Source organism: Asterias amurensis, chromosome 1, assembly GCF_032118995.1.
Source record: "Asterias amurensis chromosome 1, ASM3211899v1".
NCBI classification, from domain to species: Eukaryota; Metazoa; Echinodermata; class Asteroidea; order Forcipulatida; family Asteriidae; genus Asterias; species Asterias amurensis.
Window position 1 is genome coordinate 35,373,037 of NC_092648.1, and position 27,834 is coordinate 35,400,870.

Sequence of the window (27,834 nt, forward strand, 5' to 3'; positions counted from 1 at the left end):
AAAAGAACTAAGTTAAGTAATTAAGTTTCTCTTTATCACTTTTGGTCGGTATTTTTGGTCAGTACATATTCATGCACTTTATAGTTGTTGTGATTTCTATGCATCTTGTATCTTGTATTTATTTTATTTTGTTAACTTGTTTCTTTTATATTTGAGAGTAAGAATAGGTTCTCTACCTGTGCCTTTCATTAAATACATTTATCTTAATTTCTATTTTATTAATGTAATTCAAATTCCATTCGACTTCTCTGGCCATGACTTTTTTACTGCTTTAAAAAAAAATAAACAATAATAAAAGGTCGGAGGATTGATGAAGATTTTGGATTGTTCTTCTTCATATTGACCCCTTGCACGCGTATCACACGCGGCGACCAATGCCACGCTCACCATGTTGGTGGGCAGTTAGGTTTACGTGTATTAACGCCGCGTCGCCTAAAATGCACACTTTCGCTGCATAACGCGCAACATAGAGTTAATATAAAAACGCACAGTGAAATTGCCCACCAGTATGGCGCATTCAAGATTTTTCTGTTGATGACGTCAGGTGAAATGGGTCAACAATCACCACCTTCACATCATAATTTTTCTGTTCCTTTCTTTTGAACTGTTTTTTTTTCTTTCTTCTTTTGTATCATGAGTGAGCACCATGAGCGCCTTTTTTGTGACGGATACCGGCGCTATATAAGACTCCATTATTATTATTATTAACGAATGTACCCATCAGCCACAATTCTGTGTTTTGAGACGATCATGATTGACGATCGTGATTTAAATGTTAGAGTCAGTCACTGTGATTCAAGGGCTCAGAGTTATAATGTTGGTTGCAATCTCTTCACAATCACGCAATGCTTTCCTTGGTAACAATAATAACAATAATAGTGGCTTCTTATAGCACTTACGGCGCTTCAACATTATTACCCCTGGTCCCTGGGCCTTAAATCATGCCTTAAACCATCTCAGCTCCCTGGGGAGTACACAGTCGGTGCTTCGAGTTACTGTGCTGTGCGCTAACCTTTTATATCAACCATCTCTGCCCTCACAGGTACCCATTTACCCCTGGGTGGAGAGAAGCTTATGGTTTAAGTGTCTTGCTCAAGGACACACGTGTCACAACCCCACACTCTGCTGAACAGAAACACCAGAGCTTGAATTTGGTGCATTTATCCGCTCGGCCACGACACCCCATGTGGTCGTAACCTTTGTACTTACCACTCTGTTTAGGGTCAGTCCATTTGCCAGTGATACCTACTGGTGGTAATAAACCTGCACATGGTTCTTCCATGTCTACGCTGGACCCCTCTGCTGATGTCGTAGACAGATCCACTGCCTCTGGGCTAGACTGCTGTATTGGAATGGGACCGGAGCGTACTATTCCCTTGACGATGTTGAGCCACTCTGGGAAGGAGGTGATGGTCATCACTCTGGGAGAGAACAAGAAATGACAAAATTATCAACAACCAGAACAGAAGATTGACCTCAAACAAACCAATGAAAGTTGTGAACTTTTGTATGCGTGCAATGAGTCCAGCTTGGCTAATAGTCCACTTTAATATGCCCTGTCACCCAGCTAACGCATGTTCTAAGTCCAATGGGTCACTACGCATGTCCAGTGTTCCAAAGAAAAATGCAGGCAAGCACACTTTTCAATAGTTTGGACCCCTAACCACGGCTCAGAGGCAGGTTAACACAGCAAATTTCAAATCTCTTTATTAACTTTTATTTGTGTTCCAAACCGCTCGAGAGGGCGCCCTCTGATTGTCAATTTTTCTAGCGAATTAGCCTGTCGGCTATGAAATATGCATAAGTAGTGGCTATTTGGGTAAGTGAATGAAATAGACCGCTTTATTTATTTAACTATTTTCTTGTAAAGTTTTTTTATACTTTAAACTAGTGAAAAAGCTGGTGGCGAGTACGATAACACACAGACCCAACTCATGACAAAAATTTAAGCAGCTAGGGTCACATTATAGACATTTCCGGCCAAAGCTATACATTCCAGCTACACCAAACCAGTTTTACGATATTCTTAGAACGAGAACTCGCTTGGTGTGACCAAGGCATCCTGCTGGCTAGTTAAATAAAAATAAAAAAGTTAAGGGACTCTACTAGGGTGGAAAGTCAGATCATTCTATACTAATGATACTAGACTAACTCTACCTCACCTCTCTTCTTCCGGAATCAGGCCTTGTAGGGATGGGATGAGAGGGATGACTGTATTGCTTATCGTCTTGCAGAGTGGACAGAGATACTGCTGACGACTCAGGTCATAGCTCAGGTTGTTATTGAAACGAAACGTTCGCCGCTTTTCCTTGGTGACTAAGGACTCAAAATACCTGCAAGAAGATATCAGATTATAAATTATTTGGTGAAACCACTTGGAAGTTTGCACCTAATTCTTAAATAAGGGTTTTAAGCATAAGGCGGCTGCAAAGACACAAAGACATGTTGATGACTTGTCCAACATTACTATCAATTTTGGAACACCAGAACAAATTTGACTGTTTACGTAGGTCGGAGCATGCACACTTTACATATAATAATGAAACTAAACACCAAGGTTTGCTGACACCTAGTGGTCCCCAAAAGTCTCTCATCGAAATAGGGCTTACCTTAGTATGCAAGTTTTGTTTTCGTTGAAGATTATAGACCACCGGCGCCACAACATAGGAAACAACGCATGGGCGCCATTTCAGCAAGCAATATTGCCCTAATCTATTGTTGCACCAAAAGAGTTGCTGTTAAAATGGCCTCCAGAGCACACTTGATATATCAACTCGAGTTTGTGCCTTAGGCATTCTATAATTTTTGGTTGTCGACCCAGTGCGGTGACTGTAGCAATTACACACTAATGGGACTGTAGGTCAGGGGACATAAGGTCATCAGAGGTCATAAGGTCACCAAAGGTCAACTGCACTCTTACCCTCTCCAGCAGTCTGCATGCATGATGTGTCCACAGGTTCCAGTGTGTACGCCCCAGCTCAGGTGGGCATCCACAAACAATGGCTCTATTTCATCTGCAGAGAACATCAATAACAAATGTGGATTTCAGTTTTTGATCCTATTTTACTCGCAAAAATCCTCCGGTGCATTTATCTACGCTATAAAACTAGTATACATGTATATGTACACTTCCTCTAAGTATACAATACAATACAACACAATACAATAAAACTTTATTGTCCCTGCAAGGAAAATTCCTTTGGCCTTATTGCTCACATAAAAATACAGTCACCAGTAAAAAGGTACAACGTCAAAAATGTTTTAAACCTTACCACAGAAAAATAGTGGGCCTAATAAAATACAGAGTTAAATAGTGAACCACATGCGGAAAAAGGAACACTGAACAACAACAGAAGTATATGCCATTTGATAAAAGTGTATCTCAATACTGTGTTCTGTTGCTGTTTTATATTCTGCAATAGTAGAATAAATAGCAACTCACATTCTCAGACCCCAACACGACACACCAAAGAAGATATATACACACATGGTGTGTTACCACAAACTGTATACATCTCACATTCTGTCATTCTTCTGTCAAGATGAAAGTTCTTCTAAGGTCGAGTGACACTTAAAAATGATCTCACATGAACTAAGTTTGTCATTTATTCTACAACACAGTCTTCAAAGAAATAGTAATTCTGACTTACCAGGATCCCCAAAGTCCTTATCTCTGGCTTTTGATAAAACTGTTGACCTGTAAACAGATAGAAGGAAATGAGTTCTTAGAGTTGATAACTATGGCAAGGCTGAAAAATAACCCTGACAAGCCTACCTGCAATCATTTGCAATACAACATGGTTTCACTCATCCCAAAGAGAAGATAGTGTAAAGCCCGGTTCATACTTCCTGCGAATGCAAATGCAAAGTGAAAGATTACAGGGATGTTATTTGGCCCAATTACATAGAGCTGCTTAGCGGCGATTTGTGCTTACTACACTATTTCCATTTCATAGCACTGCTAACCGTAAGCACTCGAAAAGGCGTGCTAAACTTCCGGTATTTACTGCACAAAAATAAATGACGTTACAGTGCAATTCCATGGTGATCGCTAGATATAGCCGCCTAATTTTCCTGCTAACCTGTGAATTACACTTGCAACTTTTCTGCTACAGTAAGCACGAAAATTTGCTTACCGCTAAATTGGGCCCAGGGCACTAATGTAAAGCGCATTGATAAGCTTTTGTAAAATGCGCAATATAAGAAGCAGCTACAATTATTCCACAAGTTATTCAAAATACGATCCTTCTATTTACTTACCTCTGTACAAACATTGGAAGGACGAGGGACTCTCCATCTAGTCTGATATCGGACTCCTCCATACACAATATACATGTTACTTTGGGTACATCTTCTTGTACAGCTAGAGTCTGCATCGGACCGAGTGCTACATACGAATATGGTCGCATCTCAGCTGCTGCCATTGAGACCATGTCACTGAAAGGGCAAATAATAGAAAAGAAATAAAATCAGTTTCGTGTTCCAAGTTTTATTTATCCGGCTACATCTAATCATGTCTAGTCCCTGTTTTTTCAGGAAATTATGCTTTATGATTGGATTAAAAATAATTACCTCAAAAGAACAATGTTAAATTCATTTGGATGTACCACGAACTGGTCAACCTGTTTTGTATTTTCTATCATTATCATAAATTATTCACCATTATTTCTCTACTTGGACTTTACAAACATCTCAACTGTCATTACTCACCACAACTAAAAGAGCTTAATCCTTTTTTTATGGTCAAAGATCATTCTCTTACGCTGCTCCATTTCTTTGGAATAGTCTTTCTGTGCATATTCGCCAGGCTATTTATTTACAGTTTTAAGTCTTTGTTAAAGGCAGTGGACACTATTGGTACATGTCGAAGACTAGCCTTCACAGTTGGTGTATCTCAACATATGCATAAAATAACTAACCTGTGAAAATTTGAGCTCAATCGGTCATCGAAGTTGCGAGATAATAATGAAAGAAAAAAATGCCCTTGTCACACGAAGTTGTGTGCGTTTAGATGGTTGATTTCGAGACCTCAAGTTCTAAATCTGAGGTCTCGAAATCAAATTTGTGGAAAATTACTTCTTTCTGAAAACTATGGCACTTCAGGGGAAGCCGTTTCTAACAATGTTTTATACCATCAACCTGTCCTCATTACTCATCACCGATAAAGGTTTTATGCTAATAATTATTTTGAGTAATTACCAATAGTGTCCACTGCCTTTAAAAACTCATTTGCTTGAAGCTAAAAATCTGCTTACTTGTAATCTATCTTTCACTCATTGTACTTTTCATTGTTCTCTTTATGCGCTTAGAGGCTTTCGCATAAGGCACTTTACAAATGTCTTTTAATTTTGATTATTATTATTATTGCAACACGGTCTTACACTGAATCGATACTTGAAGATGCAAGTCTTTCCTCCCTGGCACTGATTGACGTCTCCTCAAAGAACTCTGGATTCTGTCTGATGAAGCTCTTCTGCATTGCTTTCATTTGATCCATCAGATGAGATCGGCGTTTCTGGGCTATATCAGCTTTCTTCTTACGATCTGCCTCCTGTTTCTCTTTATCTTCCTTGGATCCTTCTTTGGATGAGGATGGAGGAGGGGCGTTCATCTTCCCTTTGGAGAGTTGTAGTTCAGCGATAATCTGCAAATGGAAACCGAGGCCGTAATGAATATGAACCTATATATGGGCCTTATCACACAAAGCAACATTCCATGCTACATGCAACTGTGGTAGCACTTGGGTAAATATTCAACCAATATCTTGTGATTCAGAAGAAAAATTGGTGAACATTCAAATGTATGTGTAAGTAGCTTTTCTTCTTGGAGATTGCCTGCAACTGGTTCATCTTCTGATGATAACTAGAGCAAGCTAGTCATAAAGTTGAGACCAACTCTCGTGAGTGAAGTTAATAACAAAGCTAAAGTAGTAGTTCAAGCCTATTGTCTACCTTCCGCCCAGGTAGTAGTTAAAAAGTAGGACAGTTCTTTTGAGAACTGAGAAGTCTCCTGAAACCCAGAAATCTATTCCGCAGTAGTAGAATATATTTAGCAAGATCTCTAAAGAACAAACTCTACCTGGCAAGTAGACACACACGGTGTTACCCCAAACCAACTATATATTTATACCTCACCATGCAATGCCTCAAATCTCATAATATACATCTTATTTATCAGGCATGCAACTGCAGTTTGCTATCAATAAAAAGAGGAAGAGTGTCGGGCACAGCTAGACACTCTACGTAGTTTCCATTTACTTAAGACAAAGCTGAGAAACCAGAATAAAGGATATCAGCTGATCAGCTGATCTCTTGGATGCCTGATTTATGGATAGAAATAACATACCTTTAAGACCCAGGCTAGAAGTTCTTTATGAGGTTCAGCTGTACTGTTCCCTGTTAGACTCTGAAGCATTGACAAGAGACTTGGATCACCTGAATAATAAAACACAAAATTGTATCCGTCAAAGACTTTTATTGGTTACTTACCAATAGACCGCCTGCATGCGTCACCACACGCTCAAAAAGCGCCCCTCACTTGGGTCAAAACACCCTTACTGGGGTCAAAGGAGGCAAATCATTGGACAATATTTGTTCTTTGTGTGTAACAACGTGCGGGTGACCTCAACATTCCTGTAGCGTTTCACGTTATACATGTACAAGGGTCTATAACTTTTGTTACCTTCAAGTCCACCACGAAAAAAGATTACAGACTACTAAACGCACAAGATGGGGAACTTGAGCTCTATCTAATGTTAGAATGTAAAAAACTTACAGGTGCCATTCCATTCAAACTGCTATTTATTTCCATACTTCATGAAAACAGAGTGCAAATGTTTGTTCCAGCAAGCAAATGATTTGTTATGTATGTATCATTGATAGCAATGGTCAATGTCTGCACTGATCTTCAAAAGAGTTGCTTACTGAAATGGCGTCTGATGCACACTGCAGATTTCAGCCCGAATTCCGTATCTTTGATCACAACCGCAGACCTCCTACACTGGGCACACTCTCACATAGCTGCTTCGGCAGAAAACATTGCTTAAAACAATGCTCAGCTTCGCAACCATGGCAGGGTACCAGTCTATGGTCATGATGGTACATGTGACATGATGTTTTGGATGGTTACCTTAGTCTGCTAAGCACATATTTGTTTGTGGTTAATCACCGTTTGGTACTTGGTCGATAAAGTTTATGGTTACAGATTTAATATTTTGGGATTCAAATTTCCCATGTGTTACATGCAAATTCACTTCCCAAAAATAGAATAATCCTATCCCAACAGTGGGCTGTACACCACAACTAAGTAACCACAACGTGAATGAAGTAAACTTTTGGATGGCCGCAGCTTTCATGTTTCACGAACCTTTTGCAGCTTTATCAATGAAGTGAAAGTCTTCCCCCATGCTTGTGTGTCTCTTCTCCTCCAGAAGTGCCAGCCCAATTAAGTACAATGCCTGATCGGGAACAATCAAAGAATACACTATGGATCAAAACTACACTTGAAATCGATAACAGTCTGCCCAATTCAGGACAATGCCCATTCAGGAATAATCAAAGAATCTCTCAAAAAGAATCTACTTTGTTTTACAATCCTACAAATATGGCAAAACTACAGTTGAAATCAACAGTTTGCCCAATTCAGTTCAATGCCTAATCAGGAACAATCAAAGAATAAACTAAGTTTAAGAATCCTACAAATAGTTAAAAAATACACATGAAATCAAGAACAATCTGCCCAATTAAGTACAACGCCCATTCAGATAATTATTCACAACAAAATTATTTTCTGATTTTGGTTTACTTTTTTTTTTTAAATTAACTGCACTTTTCATGAAACAAGTTTTTGACCATCAAAGGTATGTAGTTGAAAATAACAACACTGAGGGGACACAGTTTTGAAAAAAAAACACCCCAAAAACAAGACATTGTTGGACTGTGTGTCCGAACTTATAATATAAAGAAAGACGCTGCTAGGGTCGAAACGTCACTTAGGCCATAAACTACTTGTTTGCATTTATACCATAGGTCCTTTTAGCAGTTTGCAACAGATGACGAAATGAACAATGCATTCGCGTTTCTAATGACATATTGAGGCGGATATGATTTGCATAGGTAACATTGGGTTGTTTGAACCACATGTAGCAATCATATCAGAGACTAAGTCCTTGGTTTAAAGACAGTGGACACTATTGGTAATTGTCAAAGACTAATCTTCACAGTTGGTGTATTTGAACATATGCATAAAATAACAAACCTGAGGAAATTTGAGCTCAATCGGTCGTCGAATTCGCGAGCAAATAATGAAAGAAAAAACACCCTTGTCACACGAAGTTGTGTGCTTTCTGATGCTTGATTTCGAGACCTCAATTTCGAAACTTGAGGTCTCGAAATCAAATTCATGGAAAATTACATCTTTCTCAAAAACTACATCACTTCAGAGGGAGCTGTTTCTCACAATGTTTTATACTATCAACCTCTCCCCATTACTCGTTACCAAGAAAGGTTTTATGATGATAATTATTTTGAGTAATTACCAATAGTGTCCACTGCCTTTAATGATGCGTAACAAACCATACAAACATGTTGGTACGTACCCGATGGATAGAGTGTTCAGAAAAGATTTGGCGTATGTGTGATGCAGTTCTTCTGATGACCGTACGGACGACGTGAATAAACACATCACTGTCTAGAAGGTGGGCCAGGTTCTTGAAATTGAGGCTTGGAAGGGGTGGTAGAGGTGGACAAACTTCTGAAAAGAGAAATTTAAATATTATGTGACTTGAGTCCTTGAATGGTGGAGTATCAACATATATGGAACTCTCTACCAAGTCTATATTATTATTAATGTTGTATCTGGTAGGTATTTAAGACCATTAATAACTCACTCTGCAGCAGTTAAATAACTTGTAATGGGGAGAGGTTGATGCTATAAAACATTGTGAGGAACGGCTCCCTCTGAAGTGACGTAGTTTTCGAGAAAGAAGTCAATTTCCACGATTTTGATTCCGAGACCTCAGATTTAGAATTTGAGGTCTCGAAATCAAGCATCTGAAAGCACACAACTTCGTGTGACAAGGTTTTTTTCTATTTCATTATTATCTCATAACTTTGAAGACCGATTGAGTTCAAATTTTCACAGGTTTGTTATTTTATGCATATGTTGAGATACACTAAGTGAGAAGACTGGTCTTTGAAATATGAAAACTTCCCTAGTTTTCCTTATCTACTCCTCTATCCATAAGTAGGCTCACTGTTTTCTGAACCGACTCCACAGAAGTAAATAAACAGTAGGACCAGTTCTTATTTGAAATTGGTAGTCTCCCCCGTCAGCGTTTTATTTAATTTCATTTTATTAGACAAGCGATCTTAATCACTATACTAGCTAAGAACCCAATTGAGAGAAAAAACACAAGGAGTTAAATTTCAGTTTTAGATGTGGGAGGAAAATCCCAGAATTTTATTCCAGGAGAAAACCCTCACAGTCAGATAGGGAGAACAAAAATTCCAATCCACATAGCACCTGACATGATTCGAACAGGGGTCCTAGAGGTGGAAGGTCAGGAAAGATAACCACTTCGCCAACCTGACCACCCAGTCTACTGCATGGCAGCAGATAAACAGCATGACAAGTTCTTATTTGAAACAATCGGCCCCCCTGATTCCCAGTCTACTGCATGGCAGCAGATAAACAGCATGACAAATTCTTATTTGAAACAATCGGCCCCCCAATTCCAAATCTACTGCATGGCAGTCAGATAAATAGTACATGTACAGCAAGCGAATTCTTGTAAAAACACAAGAGACAACTTTGGATTTCGCCTCAATCAGAATTTTAAAGGTACAAAAATGTTGCAAGCTCAAAGCCGAGTATGTCTGATTATGTTGAAAGAACAAACAATAGCAACGGTTTTTTTAATCACCTAATTCATCTTTGTCCAGCTTCATCCTCTTGCGTTGTTGTTCTTCAGACTAAAACAAAACAAAAAAGATCAAACATTAAAAACCTTTGTAATCAAGATCTATAGGGTAAACAACCACAGTAATTATTTTGCTTTTGTTTCTCCTAGCCCATCTGGAAGTATTTTTGTATTGTCATGTATTGTTGAAATGGCTGAGTAAATAATTGAATTGAATTGAATTGAATTGAATGGTTTATTCGTCAAGTATATAAAAATACATTAAATTTTTTTTTACAATCCTATTGTACAGCAACATATAAAATATTAAAATGTAAAATAATAACAATAATAATAATAAGCAATAAGATTTGGTTTTACCATACACTGAAACCTAATAAGTGATGAGATTGGACCTCACAACACTCATTTAAAGCAGATAATATTTACTGCTAGACCACCAAGTTGGTTCAGTCACAAACGGCCACTAGAGCACTACACTCATCCAGTGACGAGTGGCCAATCGAGAATAAACTGCGTTCAGCGACCTGTAGCCACTAATAATAATAATACCAAAACTTGTATAGCGCCCTAATCATGTAAACATGCTCTAGGGCACTGAACATGGAAAAATAGTAAATCTAAAAAATAAGAAAATACGGAATTACAACAACGGGAGTAAAAAATTCTTAAAAACATTCAAACAGTTAGTAAACAAACTTAATAAATAGAAATCAAGAAGTATCAATTCCATGGCATTAGAACAACTAACTAAAGAGTGGCCATTAGACTACAACATTCACTCAATGACCAGTGGTCATTAAATCACTTAATTTGCTCAATGACAAGTACGTAGCTCAAATTCTATAAAAAGATGAGAATATTGGCAAACAATTTAATTGAAATCATTGGAAAACGTATCAGGCCCAAAGAACTAAAATGATGTCTAACCTAAATCAGAAGGAAAAACTCACCTTTGATTGGTCAACTCTAGAGTAGTGATAGAAGAATGGTGAATATTCACGCACACACTCTGGTTTGATCTCGTACAATCCTTTTCCATTCGTTCCAACCGGTTTCCTTTAAGATCGAATAAGTTAAAATTATTCCTCAAAGTCATACTCTAAAACTAAAGACTATTGGTAATTGTCAAAGACCAGTCTTTTCACTTGGTGTATCTCAACATATGCATAAAAAATAAACCTGTGAAAATGTTAGCTCAATTGGTCGCCAGAGTTGCAAGACAATAATGAACGAAAAAACACCCTTGTCACACGAAGTTGTGTGCTTTCAGATGCTTGATTTAGAGACATCAAATTCTAAACTTGAGGTCTTGAAACCAAATTCGTGGAAAATTATGGCACTTCAGAGGGAGCCGTTTCTCACAATGTTTTGTACCATCAACCTCTCCCCATTACTCGTAACCAAGTAAGGTTTTATGGCAATAATTATTTTGAGTAATTACCAATAGTGTCCACTGCCTTTAAGGTCTAAAAGTAAGAGAGCAAGTGATGATCTAAATAATTACTTTACATTTTGTATGTATCGTAGATTATGTTTAGGAGAATGGACGAGAAAGTGTAGATTCGTGAATAGAATGTACGAGCCGAAGGAGAGTACATTGTATTCACGAATCTACACTTTAGAATCTATTCTCTGACTTAAACTGTTTCCCCCATTGGTTATGTAACAGTTTAAATGAATTGGATGTCTCAATAGTAGCAACTAGTTAGTCTATCTAATTTTGTATATGTTGTCAAACGACGGTTGGTCACATTTTATAACTATTTCACAAAATAAATAGGCATACTTTAATGCTTGCAACATTATCGAGTACAACGACAGCAACAACGTCGTTGCTACAGTAATTTTTCTTAACTGGAATTTTTTTTTAAATTGAAAAATATTAAAAATAAATAAAAGTATTGCCAGCTATGTTTTGTTGCACTTCTTGCTACATCTCTCAGCTTGGAAAGAAAGTAATTTTCAAGTTGAACTATTTACTAAAGTTTGCAATGAATCTACACTCAACTGTAGATTATGTTTTGAATCTACACTTAAGTGTAGATTCGTAGCAAAGTGTAGATTCATAAAAATAATCTACATTTTCATGAGATATTCAGAATTAATAACAAGAAACAGAAAATTTGAGAATTATATAGCGCCGAAATCCACAATTAACTGTCAAGACAGCAAATCGAACCAAAAGCAGCATGCTAATCAGAAACACCAGAGCTTGCGTCCAGGGTGCTTTACTGCTCCATTACGATACGCCAAGAAACATGAAGACACAAACAAAAGTACATGAACACTATGTCAAGTATGCAAGTGTCTTGGAAAAGTAGTCAATCCCGGCCTCCGGCACCCATCTTATCAAACTCATTAGATGGAAATACTTACTTGAAATTGGCAACTGAATTTATGACCTCTTCCACACCAGTTTCATGGCAATGCTGGGAATAAAGAAAAACAAAGAAAAACAAATAACCACATGGTATAATTAGAGAATATCCCGACGGTAAGTCTTGCGTCAAACTCATGCGTTTCTGCTGCATGCCCAAAGTTTTCCCCAATTCAAATGTTGGCACATGGTTGTGATTAATTTGACAACAACTAGTCACCTCATTATGTGGTGTTACCGCAAACTTTTCCTTAAAGGAACACTTTGCCTGGGATCGGTCGAGTTGGTCTTTGAAAAACGTTTGTAACCGTTTTTTATAAAATGCATATGGGTAGAAAGATGTTGTAAAAGTAGAATACAATGATCCACACAAACATGCCTCGAAATTGCGTGGTTTTCCTTTTACCTCGTCGACTAACACGTCGGCCATTTATGGGGGTCAAAATTTTGACTCCCATAAATGGCCGACGGTGATAGTTCGCACAGTAGAAGGAAAACCACGCAATTTTGAGGAAAACTTGTGTGGATCATTGTATGCTACTTTTAAAACATCTTTTCAACCAAATGCATTATATAAAAAACGGTTAAAAACGCTTTTGTTTTGACCAACTCGTCCGATCCAAGGCAACGTGTTCCTTTAACCAGTCACCTGTTCATCATTCAAATGCCTTTATAAACTTTCAATTCTGAGAACCAATGTCATTGAAGATTATATGTAAAAGCCAAGCCTTTCTTGCATAAAACATCAAAGACAAAAGTCCATGTAACTCCTATGGGTTTCAGGTAACCAGTGGAACCAGTTTGTGTGGCTTGCAGTGGATTGACGACACATTTACTAGCAGGATACCAGGGAGATTTGAAACCATACCTTTACGTTACGTTCGCATTGGAACTATGGCACTTAAAGGATTTGGGTAATTTTTCAAAATGTCCATAGATTTACATTAAACTTACAGGGTTTGAAGATAAAGATAGTGGAAAGCTTCCCTGAAAATATTTCTTACTGAGGTGCTGTAGTTTTTGAGATATTAGTAAAACAATGTCATGAAAATACATTGTAAATGCTTAAAATAATTTTGGTCTCAAAAAATTATTTTCATGACATTTTTTTACTCATTTCCCAAAAACTACAGCATCTCAGCACGTAATATTTTCAGGGAAGCTTTCTACTATCATTATCTTCAAACTGTGTAAGTTTAGTGTAAATCTGTGGACATTGTGTTTTTTGTCCTACAAAAAGTACATACACTCTTTATACTCTTAAAAAACTCCTCACGAAAAGAATCTGCAACTTACATCTTTAGGCAGAGCCTTGACAATCTCACTGTGTGATAACGGGTTGATGTAGAGTTGGTGCAAGACCTCTCTGCGTACGCGGTCAGTATTAGTGACTTGCCCAACGCCAGGGACGTAGCGTTCACTGACTAGGACTATCATGAGATGTAGAAACTCCTCCATGATGGTCAGACCCTGCGCTCTTAGCTGAATGTCCTATTCAAAACAAAAACATCAGTCTGAATTCTCCAACAAATAAGTCTAAAAGCAAAAATAGTTAATGGCTTGACGTTTCGAACCTAGCAGAGTCTTTCCCTCTTAAGCCTTCTAAGTTGTTTGCAACAGCTAATTTTATTTTCTCAAAAAAGAAGTCTCACTGATTTTATGTTTGTACATTAGATAGATAGATAAAACATTATTGTGTCCATCCAGGGGGAGTTTGCCAGTTTAAGAGGTCTTTTGACAGCATAAAAAGCTACTTCACATAACATCAACATTATAAACAAGAGAAAAATGGCAATATTAAAATGCTAGTTAGGAACCGTACAACAAAATTAAGAAAATTAGATATATATTCTCATAAATGAATATCAATTCTAACAAGTTTTATGCCTGTTTTCTCAATCCAAATAACTTCTTTTTTTTTTGAACAAAAAACCCCACAAAAAGCTAAAAAGGATTGCAAATGTGCGCCCGACTCTGTTTGAAGACTTAACAAGTTGCAAATTTATTGGCAACACAGTCTGCCAGGTCACAAATACACAAAAAGCTAAGATTAAGCTGATGATGGGTTTCTATATGCATCACTAAGCAAAGTGTGATGTCACAATACAAATCACCATGGTAACATTGACAATACATCTTAAGATAAATCTGAATGTGTCTTTAAAGCACAATTGAGCACAAGCAGCGACAAAACAAACTTACCTCAGGGGTGGAGCTAGTCTCAAATTCAGTTGTTAAGAACCGAACGAGCTTGAAACGATCGAGGGCTCGGATCAAGAATTCATTTGTGTCCATCATACAGGCGCAAGACTGTGTGAATCAAAACATAAAAGAGCAGTCAACCCAAATCAAACATCATGTATATACCTATGCATGGATTTTGCCCACTTTAATATTCCCATGGAGTCAAAACATGAAATAATCACCTGGCTATGAAATGATAATATAAACCAGAAAGGCAACACTCAACGATAAACGCTTTGCACTGAAGTCAAACTGCTTTAAAATTATAGATAGCATGGTTGAGCATAATACAACATGGACAGGAGACTCCGACAATGGCACGTTATTGTTGCGATGGCATTATGTGAATTGGGTCAACTGGAAACAAAAACAAATTTAAAATTATGACAATTCTTGGCACGGCACTAAACTCCTCCAGTGAACAATGTACTACACTTCTCTGAACAATTCTGTGCATCATTTGTAGCTCTTGTAGGGGGATTACAAAGCTTGTCCGTTGCAAACACCCTCATTTCTTTTCTATTTGCTCCAATTCATTGGCAAAACAGAATGGCAAAGAAGCATCAACTCATCTCATCAACATAACAATGAGGTCAAAGGTTAATAAGAGGGGTTAAAGGTTACCTGTAACATGATAATATCTTTATCATACATCTCTCTCTGGCACGTAACGTTCTGGTAATAGTAGATCTATGAAGAGAAAAAAAAACCTTAAAATGAATTTTAAATTCAATGTTACTTTGGTTGAATAACATCAAATTCAGAACTGAGCTGAAAATTTGGCACACAAATGTACAGAGGTTTTTGACAAAAAAAGCACTTGATGGGTATGAAAAAGTGGCACTTCACACTTCACCTGAGGTTCAAAACTTGAATTTTTGCCCTCATTTTTATAAGGACTCTAGTGACTGGAAAATGAGCGGATTACACAACTAAATTTGAACTAAAAGCCCTCTTTAAAGGATTTGGGTATTTTTTCAAAATGTTCAAAGATTTACAGTTTGTACATTAAACTTACAGGGTTTGAAGATAATGATAGTGGAAAGCTTCCCTTTAAATTATTACTTACAGAGGTGCTGTATTTGAGAAATGAGTAAAACAATGTAATGAAAATACGTTTGTAAATGCTTAAAATAATTTTGGTCTCATGAGACCAAAATTATTTTCATGACATTGTTTTACTCATTTCCCAAAAACTACAGCACCTCAGCACATACGATTTTCAGAGAAGCTTTCTACTATCATTATCTTCAAACTTTGTAAGTTAAGTGTAAATCTGTGGACATTTGTGTATTTTTGTCCCACAAAAAGTACATACACCCTTTAAAGTGCGTTTGAACACACCACTGCAACTCTCTATAGGAGTTACTTACCTGATTAAGTAATGAGTAACCGTTACGTCTCCACATTGTCGCGTAAACCTGCGCCATCAAAACCTGGGTACGTAGTGGCTCTTCCAACAGCTCAACAGGTGATAACGGATGCTAGGGAGAGATGCATTGTTAATAATGTTTCTTTAGCATGTTTTAAACTGAAGACAATATATCAGGTGCGTTCTATTCAACCAATCGCTTACGAGATCATGTATAACAAATGTGTGGGGAAACGTTTTGTAAGCTGCTCTGTCAAGTAAAATCATATTTTCATTACTCCTTATACGATTTACATTTTGGTGAACAAGTATAGTTGATAGGCTCCAAAGGTATGTTGTGTCTGAAGCGTTCACGCTGTAAAAAGGGGCCTGCAAGTTGGCGATCGGTTCAATACTCAACCAGTGTGAATAGGCTTGGAAATTATGATAGAGTAAAACAAAAATGGACTCGTTTCAACTTGAAAGCTTTACTGATCGTACATTAAAGGCAGTGGACACTTGGTAGTTGTCAAAGACTAGCCTTCACGTTTGGTGTACCTCAACATATGCATAAAATAACAAGCCTGTGAAAATTTGAGCTCAATCGGTCACTGAACTTGCGAGATAATAATGAAAGAAGAAAACACCTTTGTCACACGTAGTTGTGTCCGTTTAGATAGTTGATTTCGAGACCTCAAGTTCTAAATCTGAGGTCTCGGAATCAAATTCGTGGAAAATTACTTCTTTCTCGAAAACTATGGCACTTCAGAGGGAGCCGCTTCTCACAATGTTTTATACCATCAACCTCTCCCCATTACTCGTCACCAAGAAAGGTTTTATGCTAATAATTATTTTGAGAAATTACCAATAGTGTCCACTGCCTTTAACATGGACATGAAGTTTTGTAAAAAACTTACTTGAGGAAGTAGGCCATCTGAGAAATAGCTGAGGTTGTACTTCCCAAGTTCCAGCTGAAGCCCTGTCAAAACAAAAAAGGAGAGTCGTATAATTCCTCAATGAAAACAGAACAGTGACTTGTGTCACCATCAGAATTTAGGTACACAGCTACACGGTGTAACTGTTTCAAACAATCCATGTTATAGTTTTATGTAACTTTTTGGGGCCAGCGCTTTACTTCTTTCAATAAAACTGGAAGGCTGAAGGAGATTCTGAGAAAAACCTTAAACCGAGATAAATCTAGAGGACTCACATGCCTGCAAGCACACCCAAACTATAATGCATCATGGGTTCTATGACAGACCCAATGCTGGATTAAGTATTCAATCATCCCTATAATTCCCCTCACCTGCTAAAAAGCGCACAAGAGTACAGTGAACTGTTACTGGTTTCACAGATACATTGTACTCAAGGCACTGCGTCTTGTGACTGGCCACTGAAAGAAAACAAAATAAAAGAGTATAACATTTTATTTGACTACACATCCAACAACACAATTAGAGCTAATAACAGAGTGACTAGGAAACATGAAGAAATGCTTATTTTTACATGTGGGAGGAAAACCCTAATGGGGGGGGGGGGACCCATGAAATCAGGTAGGGACTGAAGACCCAATCCACATGCAAGGCTCCGGTCTGAGTGGGATTCGAACCGGGGACCACACAGAGAAAAAAACTACTGAGCCAACCTGATCAACCGGGGCTGTATACTTCCCAGGGAGCTGAGAAAGACCAGGGCCCTAATGTAAAGAACATTGATAAATTGTTGTAAAATGTGCTGAATAAGAGTTTTTTTATTATTATTATTATCAGTTTGTGTCCAAAGGACGAGGAGCATCATCAAACTGTTTAAGAGCAAAACATAAAAAAAAAACACCCAAAAAAGCAACTTGGAGCTGAACTTGAAAATATGAAAACTTTCCTCAACAAACATACATGTCATCTGAGTAAAGCCCGGTTCATACTTCCTGCGAATGCGAAGCGAATGTTGACGTCACAAAAATCGCAACGAATATTCGCAGCAGTTCAGCTCCGTTCAACTCACTTGCGAATATCGCTGCGAAAGGATAGTTGTGACGTCAAATTCACGTCAAACTCACTTCGCAATCGCATTCGCAAGAAAGTTTTTACACTGGGAAAAAAATAATAACACAAAGCTAAATATCAACTTTAAAGTGATTTCCATTATAAGCATGTGAAGTGTGATAATGTAATGTCTACCCCTTGGTCTACGTACCTTCAATTTCTTTATCAGGGCATGGATCGAACGACTTCCGCAGAGCTGTCATGGTGGCACGATATGCACTCAGAAGTAGTGAGCGCTGTAACAGGTCAAAAGAAGGTTATAAATTAAACATACAACAGGCCCAATATTTGAGCTAATTGTTTTGTTTGCATTACCAAATTTGAAAATTTTAAGTTGGAAACATTAGAAAGCCCAAAACAAATTTAAAATCATTGTTTGTTCATAAAGTTACTTGGAAAATTGTGCACACACAAGTTTTGTCAACTGTAGTGTTGTTTAAAAGGGGGAAAAAGCTACATAAGTAAAAGAAAATTAATCACCACATACCTTTTAAGAAATGCCACTGTAACCAACAGATAACTTCTGTACCTAAACCCTTTCTAAAATCCCTTCAAGTAATGGTACTATTGGAAACTGAGTGGAATGTTGCCATCTCTGCGCGCATGCGACGAGTGGCACGTGGTACATACAATATTTCCCCCACCACATACAAAGAAAGTACCAACCGTTACTTGTACATGCGATGTGGAAAGAACTTTTGACCTTTGAAGGTGGACAGCGTATTTTTTTCTTTGGGGGAGCATGTGATATTTTTAGACTAGTGTCATCTTAAAGGTAGTGGACACAATTGGTTATTACTCAAAATAATTATTAGCACAAAACCTTACTTGGTAACAAGTAATGGGGAGAGTTTGGTAGTGTAAAACATTGTGAGAAACAGCTCCCTCTGAAGTAAAGTAGTTTTCGGGGGTAGAAGTAATTTTCCACAAATTTGATTTTGAGACCTCAGGTTTAGATTTTGAGGGGCTGTTACAGCTCTCTTGCACTGGACACCTTTGGTAATTGTCATAGACCAGTCTTCTCACTTGGTGTATCTCAACATATGCAAAAATAACAAACCTGTGAAAATTGTAAGCTCAATTGGTCATCAAAGTTGCGAGATAATAATGACAGAAAAACACCCTTGTCACACAAAGTTGTGCGCTTTCATACATGTCATATGCTTGATTTCGAGACCTTACAATCTAAGGCTTTAGACGGTATATGTCTTACATCTGATGAGCACCAGTCTAGTAGTAGAGTGAGACATGGACCCAGTTTGATCTGAAGATTGAAGGCTGTCTCCCACTCTGGCTCAATCTCAATATGTTGACCGACCTGCCGAACTACTTGGTCCATTCCCTGAAATTTAAAACAGAATAATAGTAAACAGTATTTTTTATAGCGCATATCACAGTGAGGTCCCTAAGCACTGTGAAGGGAAAAATCAACAGTTGTACAAAGTAAACAGATATGTGTATGTGGTTTAAAGGCATTGGACACTATTGGTAATTACTCAAAATAATTATCAGCATAAAACCTCACTTGGTAACGAGTAATGGGGGAAAGGTTGATAGTATAAATCATTGTGAGAAACAGCTCCCTCTGAAGTGACGTAGTTTTTGAGAAAGAAGTAAATTTCCACGAATTTGATTTCGAGACCTCATGTTTAGAATTTGAGGTCTCGAAATCAAGCATCTGAGGTATCAATATATATTTGGTTTGCAATAACACCATGTGTGTATCTACTTGCCAGGTAGATTTTTTTTACCTGATACAGATACAGATACAGATAAATACAGATATGGTGTTACCGCAAACCAAAAACAAACAGATATGTTTTCATGCAGGTTTTGAGTTGTTCCGATGTTTCTGCCTGTTTAACAACCTCTGGATGACTGTTTCTATAACTGAACTGCTGCGTGTTGGCAAAAGCAGGAACCATACCACTTGGTTTTCATAACTGGGGCCAGAAGGAATTTATGTGATGATTGCAGATTTCTAGCTGTTTGATACTCCTGATCTACATTGTAAGCGTTGAAGATAAATAGGAGCAATGCAACGGATACACCGACAAGTGAAAACCAAATCTGTTATATTGGTAACCCATGCAAATCCTTTGGAATGGGTGTGCTGGATTCCTGAGTGCATTGGCTAGGGTGGACCAACAGCTTAACGTCACATCCGACGGACGCAACAATAATGGCTAAAAGACTTGCTTATGGAGACAAGTGTCATGACTGGAACTCGAATCCTACACCCGACTGAAGAGCTTCAGTCTGGTGCTCTTATCCACTCGTCCAAGACACGTTTAAAAAAAAAAAATTATGCAAGTTCGCCCAAAACAAGGCTAAAAGCCACTCTAGGTGTAGGACTACAAGTAAGAAAAGATAGAAATGTAGTAACTCAGTGGAGCTGCAGGTAGGAATTGATATTCCTCTTAAAAGATGGCAGATCATAGGATGAAGGGAAAAATGCACTAGGCAAGGAGTTCCAAAGAGATGAAGTACGAGGGAAAAAGCTACTTGAGTAGCTCTTTGTTCTACATCTCTGCACAGCCACAGTATAAGGATGAGAACAAGCAGAAAGCCTGGTCTCATATTCGAACACCTTGACAGGAGGAACAAAGTTGGATAGACTGGTGGAACATTTACCATGGAAATATCTGTAAAACAAACAGAGGCTGGCTACAGACCCTCGGTGAGAAAGGGGTTGTAGTGTAGATCCTAACTCTTCTCCAACCAGGTTAACAATGCGCTTCTGCATTCGATCTAGTAAGGATAAAAGGCAGGCAGAAGCTCCAGCCCAAATATGGCAACAGTACACCATGAGGGGACGCTTTGTAATAAAAGCCAGAGTGCCTTAAGTTGTACTTACATGCATTGCACTCAGGAGATCCAGAAGATGAACAATTCCTTCCATAACTCGCTCACGGACAGCAGAGCTCCATTCATCTGGCTTATTGGACAATATATACCTGAAGAATTGGAAAGGATTTTTGTATAGATTTGTTATTACAGACCTAACAGCAAAATTAGCAATCATAACAGGACGGATAGGAAGTATTGTTTGAAGCTTTGCATGGTGTGGAGAAATAAGAAGAAAACTTTAAATAAATAGTAAAATTGTGGGTACAACCATGTGTAAATCTCTTAGGGTGAGTGTTGGCTCTGAAAAGAGCCAGTTGGGTCTCGAAGTTTCGAACAATATACTCTGCTCGTCTTCAGGAGAAATGGATAGGAAACATTATAGAACCATTTGTATTTTTAGAAAAATACTGAGAATACAGTGCTAACACACATGGGTGTAAGGCAGTGGCTGCTGAATGCACCTTAGCACCTTGTAAACCCTTATATGGTGCTACATATTTGGGTCCAGAATTCATAACTTTGATAATAACTTCTGTATAAATGTATAAACTAAGCGCCTTGAGTACCTTGTTGGTAGATACGTGCGCTATATAAACTTTGATATTATTATATTATTATTAAGGGTAAAACCAAAATTAATTTTCTTTATCCCCGATGCAAATTTAACATCTATGAAATAAGATCATACCTGAGATCAATTAAGACATATTGAAAGCGTCTAAGCCCGTTCACATTCATCCGAAGGAAGTGAAACTTGCCTTTATTTGCTGCAGTGAAAGGAAAAAAATAATATTAAGTTACAATGTCATCTTTACACAAAGCAATAACAGTGAAAGACACAAGATCTGTCTTCGGTTCCATAGAACAATTTTATGCAAACAGGAAATGAGCAGCAAACCAATCACAAGTTGTACATGGTAGTTTGGCTGGTAAACCTTATTTTGGTAAGCAATATCTTTTTGTGCTTACGTTTTGTGCTGAAGCACCTGTATGAAATTGTGCCCTGACCTGAGTAAGGTGAGACTTACACTCACTTCAGACAGGCTTTCTAGAGGCCTGCTGAACCAAATTATTTCATGAAGTACATGAAAAGTTTGATGTCTGAAACAGTTAGGAGCGACTGGAGGCACTGCTAGTCCAAAGATCGACTGCTACAAATAGAAGCACATGGAATACCCAAGATGGACTATGTTTGATTCAGAAACCTATGAAAGGTACTCTCAAAAGTACTATAATTGCTACTCTCCACCCAGGGGTGGATGGGTACCTGTGAAGGCAGAGATGGTTCTTGTGAATGGTTTAGCCGAGTAGCGCATATAATTGTCGCACAGGCTGTACACTTTCCAGGGAGTTCAGATGGTTAAGGAATGATTTAAGGCCCAGTGACCTGGGGCCAATTTCATAGAGCTGCTTAAGCAAAAATTTTGCTTAAGCACGAAAACAGCTCGCTTATTTTACACATGTTACTGGCCAAAATGTTATGCCATATACATTGATTGTGACTGGTAATTAGCTGTTGTTAACTTAACATACTTTATATGTTTGAAAAGCTCTCAACAAACAAAAACAAAATCAAAATAATTACTTTGACTATCCTCTTTGTCTATGTGTAACTTACCTTCTATATATTTTTGTGTGTAATTTACAAAAGTCTTCAGGATGACAGCAAGAAGGTTGTGTTCAGTTATCAACATCCTCGACTGCAAAGGGACAACAAATGGACAAATTACACATTCACTTTCCTCTCCAATTTACAAAATGTTAAACTTTTTCAAGGAGTAAACGCAATATCACTGGCTAAGATCATCAAATAAAAATTAATAATAATAATAATTGTAAAAAATTGTATTTGCCCCTTACATACACACGATTAAAAGCACATAACACATGTTATAATGCAAAGAAAGATAACGAAAAAAGACTGGTCAACAGGCCAGTGCCCAAACCAGACTATGAGGATAAGTCTGTCGTGCCAACAGAGAACTTAAAGCTACTTATTACAGGTCTATCTCTGCTGGCATAGGTAATGTTTTGATCTTTTGGAGACAGACACCTCTTACCCTACCTATTCCAAGAATTCTCAGCAAGGAGACAAGACATCCTGCTTTAGCCAAGATCAAAAGAAAGCTTAGATTGGTCCCAATGTTTCACAAGATTTTAATACACGTAAAGATGCTAAGGGCACTCCTGTTTCAAACATGTCAGAGTTTTTCTCATGGTCGAACAATGAGGCCATTAACAGTTGTTTGCATTTATACCACAGTTCATTTTAGTTGAAAAGCAATTAGCAAACTGGCTAATTTTTTCAAGGTCTTATTTTGGTGACTTTGGCAATCGACAGTTTCCAGGTTGTCCAAAAGCCATCTCACTTCATTGTCAATATCAGGGCCCAACTTCATAGAGCTGCTTATACTCAAACAGCAGCTAAGCACAGCAAAACTACGCTAACCAGATTAAGGTTACCATCCAAATCACCATGTCACGTGTACAAACTGTGACTGGTGTCCTGCTTATTTCTGCTAAGCAGAAGGAAGTTTGGTAAGCAATTTCTGCTGCTTCTAAAAGCAACTCTATGAAACTGGTCCCAGATGAGATTGTTGAGCTTACCACAGTAGGGACAGTGTATATCTGAACAGATAGCGATGTGACTGATACGGCATGGTCGTGGTCATCTTCGGCAAAATCATGAAGAATCTGGCTGTAATGCTGTGGATGGAAGAGTATTTCAACCGTAAAGCAAGGGAACCACAGTAAAAACAAATTCATAATTGAATGGTGGTGGCTCTGAAAAGAGCGTTATTTTGCTGGATGTTTCAATCCGTGTGGTTCTGAATGTCTTCTTCTGACACAACATGCCGTGCCCTCCATAAGCTGCACTTCGTTGCGCGAGCAGAGGTTAGCAAAATGCAAATACATGACTTTACCTTGACTGGTGTAGTCTCATGTTTAGCGTCAGGGGTACACTTAAAGGCACTGGACACTATTGGTAATACTCAAAATAATTGTGAGCGTAAACACAAACTTGGTAATGAGCAATGGAGTGCTTTTGGTAGTATAAAACACTGTGAGAAAAGGCTCCCTCTGATGTAATGTAGTTTTTGAAAAAGAGGTAATTTCTCACTAAAATATTTGAATCTAATTAAAGACTTTAGACGTGAAGCCTTTTTTTAGGCATCTGAAAGCACACAATATTGAGCAACAAGGGTGTTTTTTCTTTCATTATTTTCTTGCAACTTCAATGACCAATTGAGTAAAACTTTTCACAGATTTGTTACTGTACACACATGTATTACATGTTGGGATTTTACTCGCACCCCCTTCATCACCCAGTTCGTCACTACTTACGCGTACCCACACCCTTTGCACCGCACATAGTACGACATTACTCGGAAGTCTCCAAACTTCTAAGAGGAACTGTACTTGAAGGAAGTTAGATAGGTGAAAATACTTGTCTTTGACAATTACCAACTGTCCAGTGCCATTAAAAATGAGGACTGTAACTGGCTGTTGCCATTGCACACACAAGATGTATTGACCCCTTGCACGCACGTCACACGCGGCGACTGTGCCACACTCACCATTTTGGTGGGTGTTTTAGTTTACGTGTAAACGCTGATCGCCTAAAATGCACAGTTCACTGCATAACACACAGTGACATTGCCCACCAAATTGCGCATCCAAGATTATTCTGATGATGACGTCAGGTGAATAGACCCTTCCCATGAAATATGTAAATTGCATGTAGCGCGTGTGCACTAACGTTTTGGTTGGCAAAATGAGGGAACATCGCGCTGTTTTGTACACGGCTAATAGGTGTGTGACGCAGACGCGATTGCGCGTCTGCTTAGTGCACAACTCTATGGCGTTTGCCAACCAACGGGGTCTGTACGCATGCGTGAATGTAATTAGCATATTTCATGGGAAGGGTCCATTGGGTCAACACTTGAAATAACTCCCCCTTACCTTGGTGAACATAATAGCAAACTGCTTCTTGTACTCCATGTCCATGAGGAGAGTGCACATAAACACTTTATGCCACTGGATTCTTGCCACTGGAAATAAACAATCAACAAATCAATACTAGTCATTAGATAACATTGTTTACTAACAGCAGCCACAGAGCCTGGACATTCTGCATGTCTGAAATTTTGCTAGCATGACAAAATAGTGTTTTAAAGAAGACAACATAAAAAAAGGAGGATTTAAAAATGTTTAAAATGTGCACGCATAATGAACAATCAATGCTTGCAGAGTAAAGCGTAACAAGAAAGGAAGAAAGAATAAAAACAGGGGGGGGGGAGGAATAGAAGGGCTTTTTGTTGCGGGGTTCAACGAGATGTGGCTGTGATTGTAGTCTAGTCTCTTACCTTTCCATAGTTTTGTGTCTTGCAGCATTAATTGTTCAAGAATAGTGTCTTCAGATCCATGAAATGTCTTCATTAGCTCCTGACAAAGTAGCTGACGTAATCCATCTTAAATGAATTCAAAATGGCATTGGTCAATATTATAATTGTATCTCATCTCTTGCCCTTTCATTGTTCCACCCAAGGATCTGACCATACAACTAACAGGAGCCGACTTTTATGGATTAAAAAAAAGAAGATTTTTGCCAAAAGTCAGGTCATTTTGTCAACATAAAGCTTATTTATTGGTTAAGAAAAATACAATAAAAGTCACACACGGAGGTTTCATCCGATTACAGTGTCTAGTTGCTGAGAAGACATGAAAAAAAAACTGCCTCAGTATTTTCACATGTTTATTTATTCTATTCTATTTTTTCTTTTTTTGGAGGGGAGCATGCCCTTCTACAAAGCGTTCTACAGACCATTCTGCATCCCTTTCACTTAAAGCCATTGGACACTTTCGGTAAATAGTATTGTCCAAAGGCCCACACTTCGTGCATCACAACTGATATAAAAAATAACAAACCTGTGAAAATTTAGGCTCAATCGGTCATCGGAGTCGGGAGAAAATAACGAGGAAAACCCACCCTTGTTTCCGCACATTTCGCCATGTCATTACATGTGATTAAAATAAATCCGTAATTCTCGACAACGAGAATTGATAATTGTTTTCATGTTTTCTCGAAAAGTAAAGCATTTCATGGAATAATATTTCAAGAGAAGTCTTCCACCATTACCTTCTGTAAACCCTGTAAGTGATTTGTAAATCTGTGAACTTTTATTTTTTCTTTCTGTGCCGAAAGTGTATAATGGCTTTAATGAGTTTTACCTGCATAAGTAGCCACTTCTGACAGCCAGCTGAGTAACCTGAGTGCATAGGTCTGGTGTGCTACAACAGTGGTATGCATGACGTGAACCTTCAACGGTTTGGCGTCATGGTGGGATGTATTGCGTTTGATGATCGTCCGTGCACGCTCACAATCTTTGTAGGGGCCATTGCGCACAGTGCTTCGTCCCTTTGGATTGGAGGGTAAAAAAGGAAACAATATTTAATCACAATGATTGCTCTCTCATAAACCATTCTCTGAATTTAAATGGTGTTTGAAGCTTTGCATGGTGTGGAGAATAAGAAGAACTATAAATATACACTATGAATAGTAAACTTGAGGGTACAACCATGTTTTAAATCTCTTTGGAGGGAGTGTTGGCTCTGAAAAGAGCCGGTTTGGTCTTGACATTTCGAACAGTATACTCTGCTCGTCTTCAGGAGAATGCTGGACTACTAGTGGTGGTTGAGCTTATGCATGGCTAAAGGGATGTACGTTTGGGCGGGAAGGATCCAAGCTGTTCTTTGAATTGTTTCTTACAACTGATCGTAAAGCTCACCACAAGTGAACTGTGAACTTATTAGTAAAGCCTGCTTGATACTGAACACAAAATGCGAAAGCGAAGCAACTTTTCCTTGATTGCATACCACAATTCGCTTCACATACACTGTCGCGTGAAGTAAAAACAGAGCTTTGACATCTTGAGCAAATAAGATGCTTTGTTTTCAAGGCAAGCCCGCTTAGAAAAATAGTGATAATGTCAAAGCTTAAAGACGATAAAGATCAAAGCTTCTGCTATAAATCGGGTTTTGATTTCCACTGAACTGTGTTTGTAAAACATACCTCTCGATCCACTATTGTTGCAAACTCTACTGCTTCCTTAGCTGTACATCCAACTGCCTTCTTCAGAGTGTCAATCACCTAAAATATTAAAGGTTGATAAATCAATGGTTTGTTGGAAGAGAACATTCCTAAAAACTTGGAATTTGTAGCTGGATTTTGATGGATGGGAAAGGGTTTAGGTGAACTGCACATCATGAGGCTGGTTAGGGTGTGTGGTGTAGGAGGCCATCATACGTGTAGCAAACTAAACAGCCATTAGAGTTTAATTGACCTAGTAATTCTATCGTGGATAGAAAATATATCCACTTTGTTGGACCCTTAGCCTGGAAATCTACATGTCTGTCATGCATTGCACATAAAGCTGTGCACAATGAGTACATGTAAGAGTGCATGCTAAGCAACGCACATAGTTACATGAACCATCATTGTGTACTGTGTTATGTGTAAATAATAATAATAATAATAATTGTGGCTTCTTATATAGCGCACATGTCCGTCACCCTGTGACGCTCCTGGCGCTGTTACATACAGTAAAAGCTTAGTGCATTGCTTGGACTGTACACAACGCATTACAAAACCATGCATGATGATAGACACTTATATAAAATATGTGAATAGTTTGTCAATTTGTGAATATGCAATGGTTTGCTCGATAAAATGTTTTCTTTCTTTTTTTAAACCAGAATAAAATGTACCTGTTCATAGGTGTGTATTTCATCATTGAAGAGCATAGTGCAGTATGTATCTCCCATTGACCTGTAAAGATATCACACAATAAGAGAAACAGAAACACTTTAAAACAAAAACCTGTTACGACGTGTAACCTGTAACAAGGGTCAAAGAATGGTGTGTGTCAACAGGTCGTGATGCAGATTTATAGGCGAAGTTGTTGAAAAAACCCCAGACTATCACAGTATATCCACAAGATATCAAAACCATCCACATTTGCAAACGGACACCACCCCCCAGAAGTCT

At 38.2% G+C, this 27,834-nt stretch overlaps 1 protein-coding gene across 3 annotated transcripts in view; it reads right to left on the reverse strand.

Annotated features, from left to right (window-relative positions):
• The window catches only part of LOC139938236 (E3 ubiquitin-protein ligase UBR2-like), a 51,431-nt gene that overhangs the window by 14,502 nt on the left and 9,095 nt on the right, over positions 1–27,834 (reverse strand). For 2 of the 3 annotated variants that reach the window (XM_071933662.1, XM_071933647.1), the window contains exons 6-34: positions 27,555–27,615; positions 26,860–26,937; positions 26,019–26,205; positions 25,154–25,258; positions 24,750–24,838; positions 23,394–23,492; positions 22,405–22,486; positions 21,475–21,553; positions 20,794–20,893; positions 19,150–19,278; positions 18,088–18,172; positions 17,201–17,287; positions 16,812–16,873; positions 15,917–16,027; positions 15,168–15,233; positions 14,502–14,609; positions 13,596–13,790; positions 12,299–12,351; positions 10,873–10,978; positions 9,923–9,971; positions 8,597–8,751; positions 7,366–7,456; positions 6,346–6,434; positions 5,382–5,644; positions 4,261–4,437; positions 3,651–3,697; positions 2,921–3,014; positions 2,163–2,333; positions 1,210–1,421 (exon numbers count right to left, since the gene is read on the reverse strand). In XM_071933662.1, coding sequence (XP_071789763.1) covers positions 1,210–1,421; positions 2,163–2,333; positions 2,921–3,014; positions 3,651–3,697; positions 4,261–4,437; positions 5,382–5,644; positions 6,346–6,434; positions 7,366–7,456; positions 8,597–8,751; positions 9,923–9,971; positions 10,873–10,978; positions 12,299–12,351; positions 13,596–13,790; positions 14,502–14,609; positions 15,168–15,233; positions 15,917–16,027; positions 16,812–16,873; positions 17,201–17,287; positions 18,088–18,172; positions 19,150–19,278; positions 20,794–20,893; positions 21,475–21,553; positions 22,405–22,486; positions 23,394–23,492; positions 24,750–24,838; positions 25,154–25,258; positions 26,019–26,205; positions 26,860–26,937; positions 27,555–27,615 — 3,230 coding nt within the window. The remainder of the gene's footprint in view (positions 1–1,209; positions 1,422–2,162; positions 2,334–2,920; positions 3,015–3,650; positions 3,698–4,260; positions 4,438–5,381; positions 5,645–6,345; positions 6,435–7,365; positions 7,457–8,596; positions 8,752–9,922; positions 9,972–10,872; positions 10,979–12,298; positions 12,352–13,595; positions 13,791–14,501; positions 14,610–15,167; positions 15,234–15,916; positions 16,028–16,811; positions 16,874–17,200; positions 17,288–18,087; positions 18,173–19,149; positions 19,279–20,793; positions 20,894–21,474; positions 21,554–22,404; positions 22,487–23,393; positions 23,493–24,749; positions 24,839–25,153; positions 25,259–26,018; positions 26,206–26,859; positions 26,938–27,554; positions 27,616–27,834) is intronic. The other variant, XM_071933654.1, reaches the window with a different exon arrangement.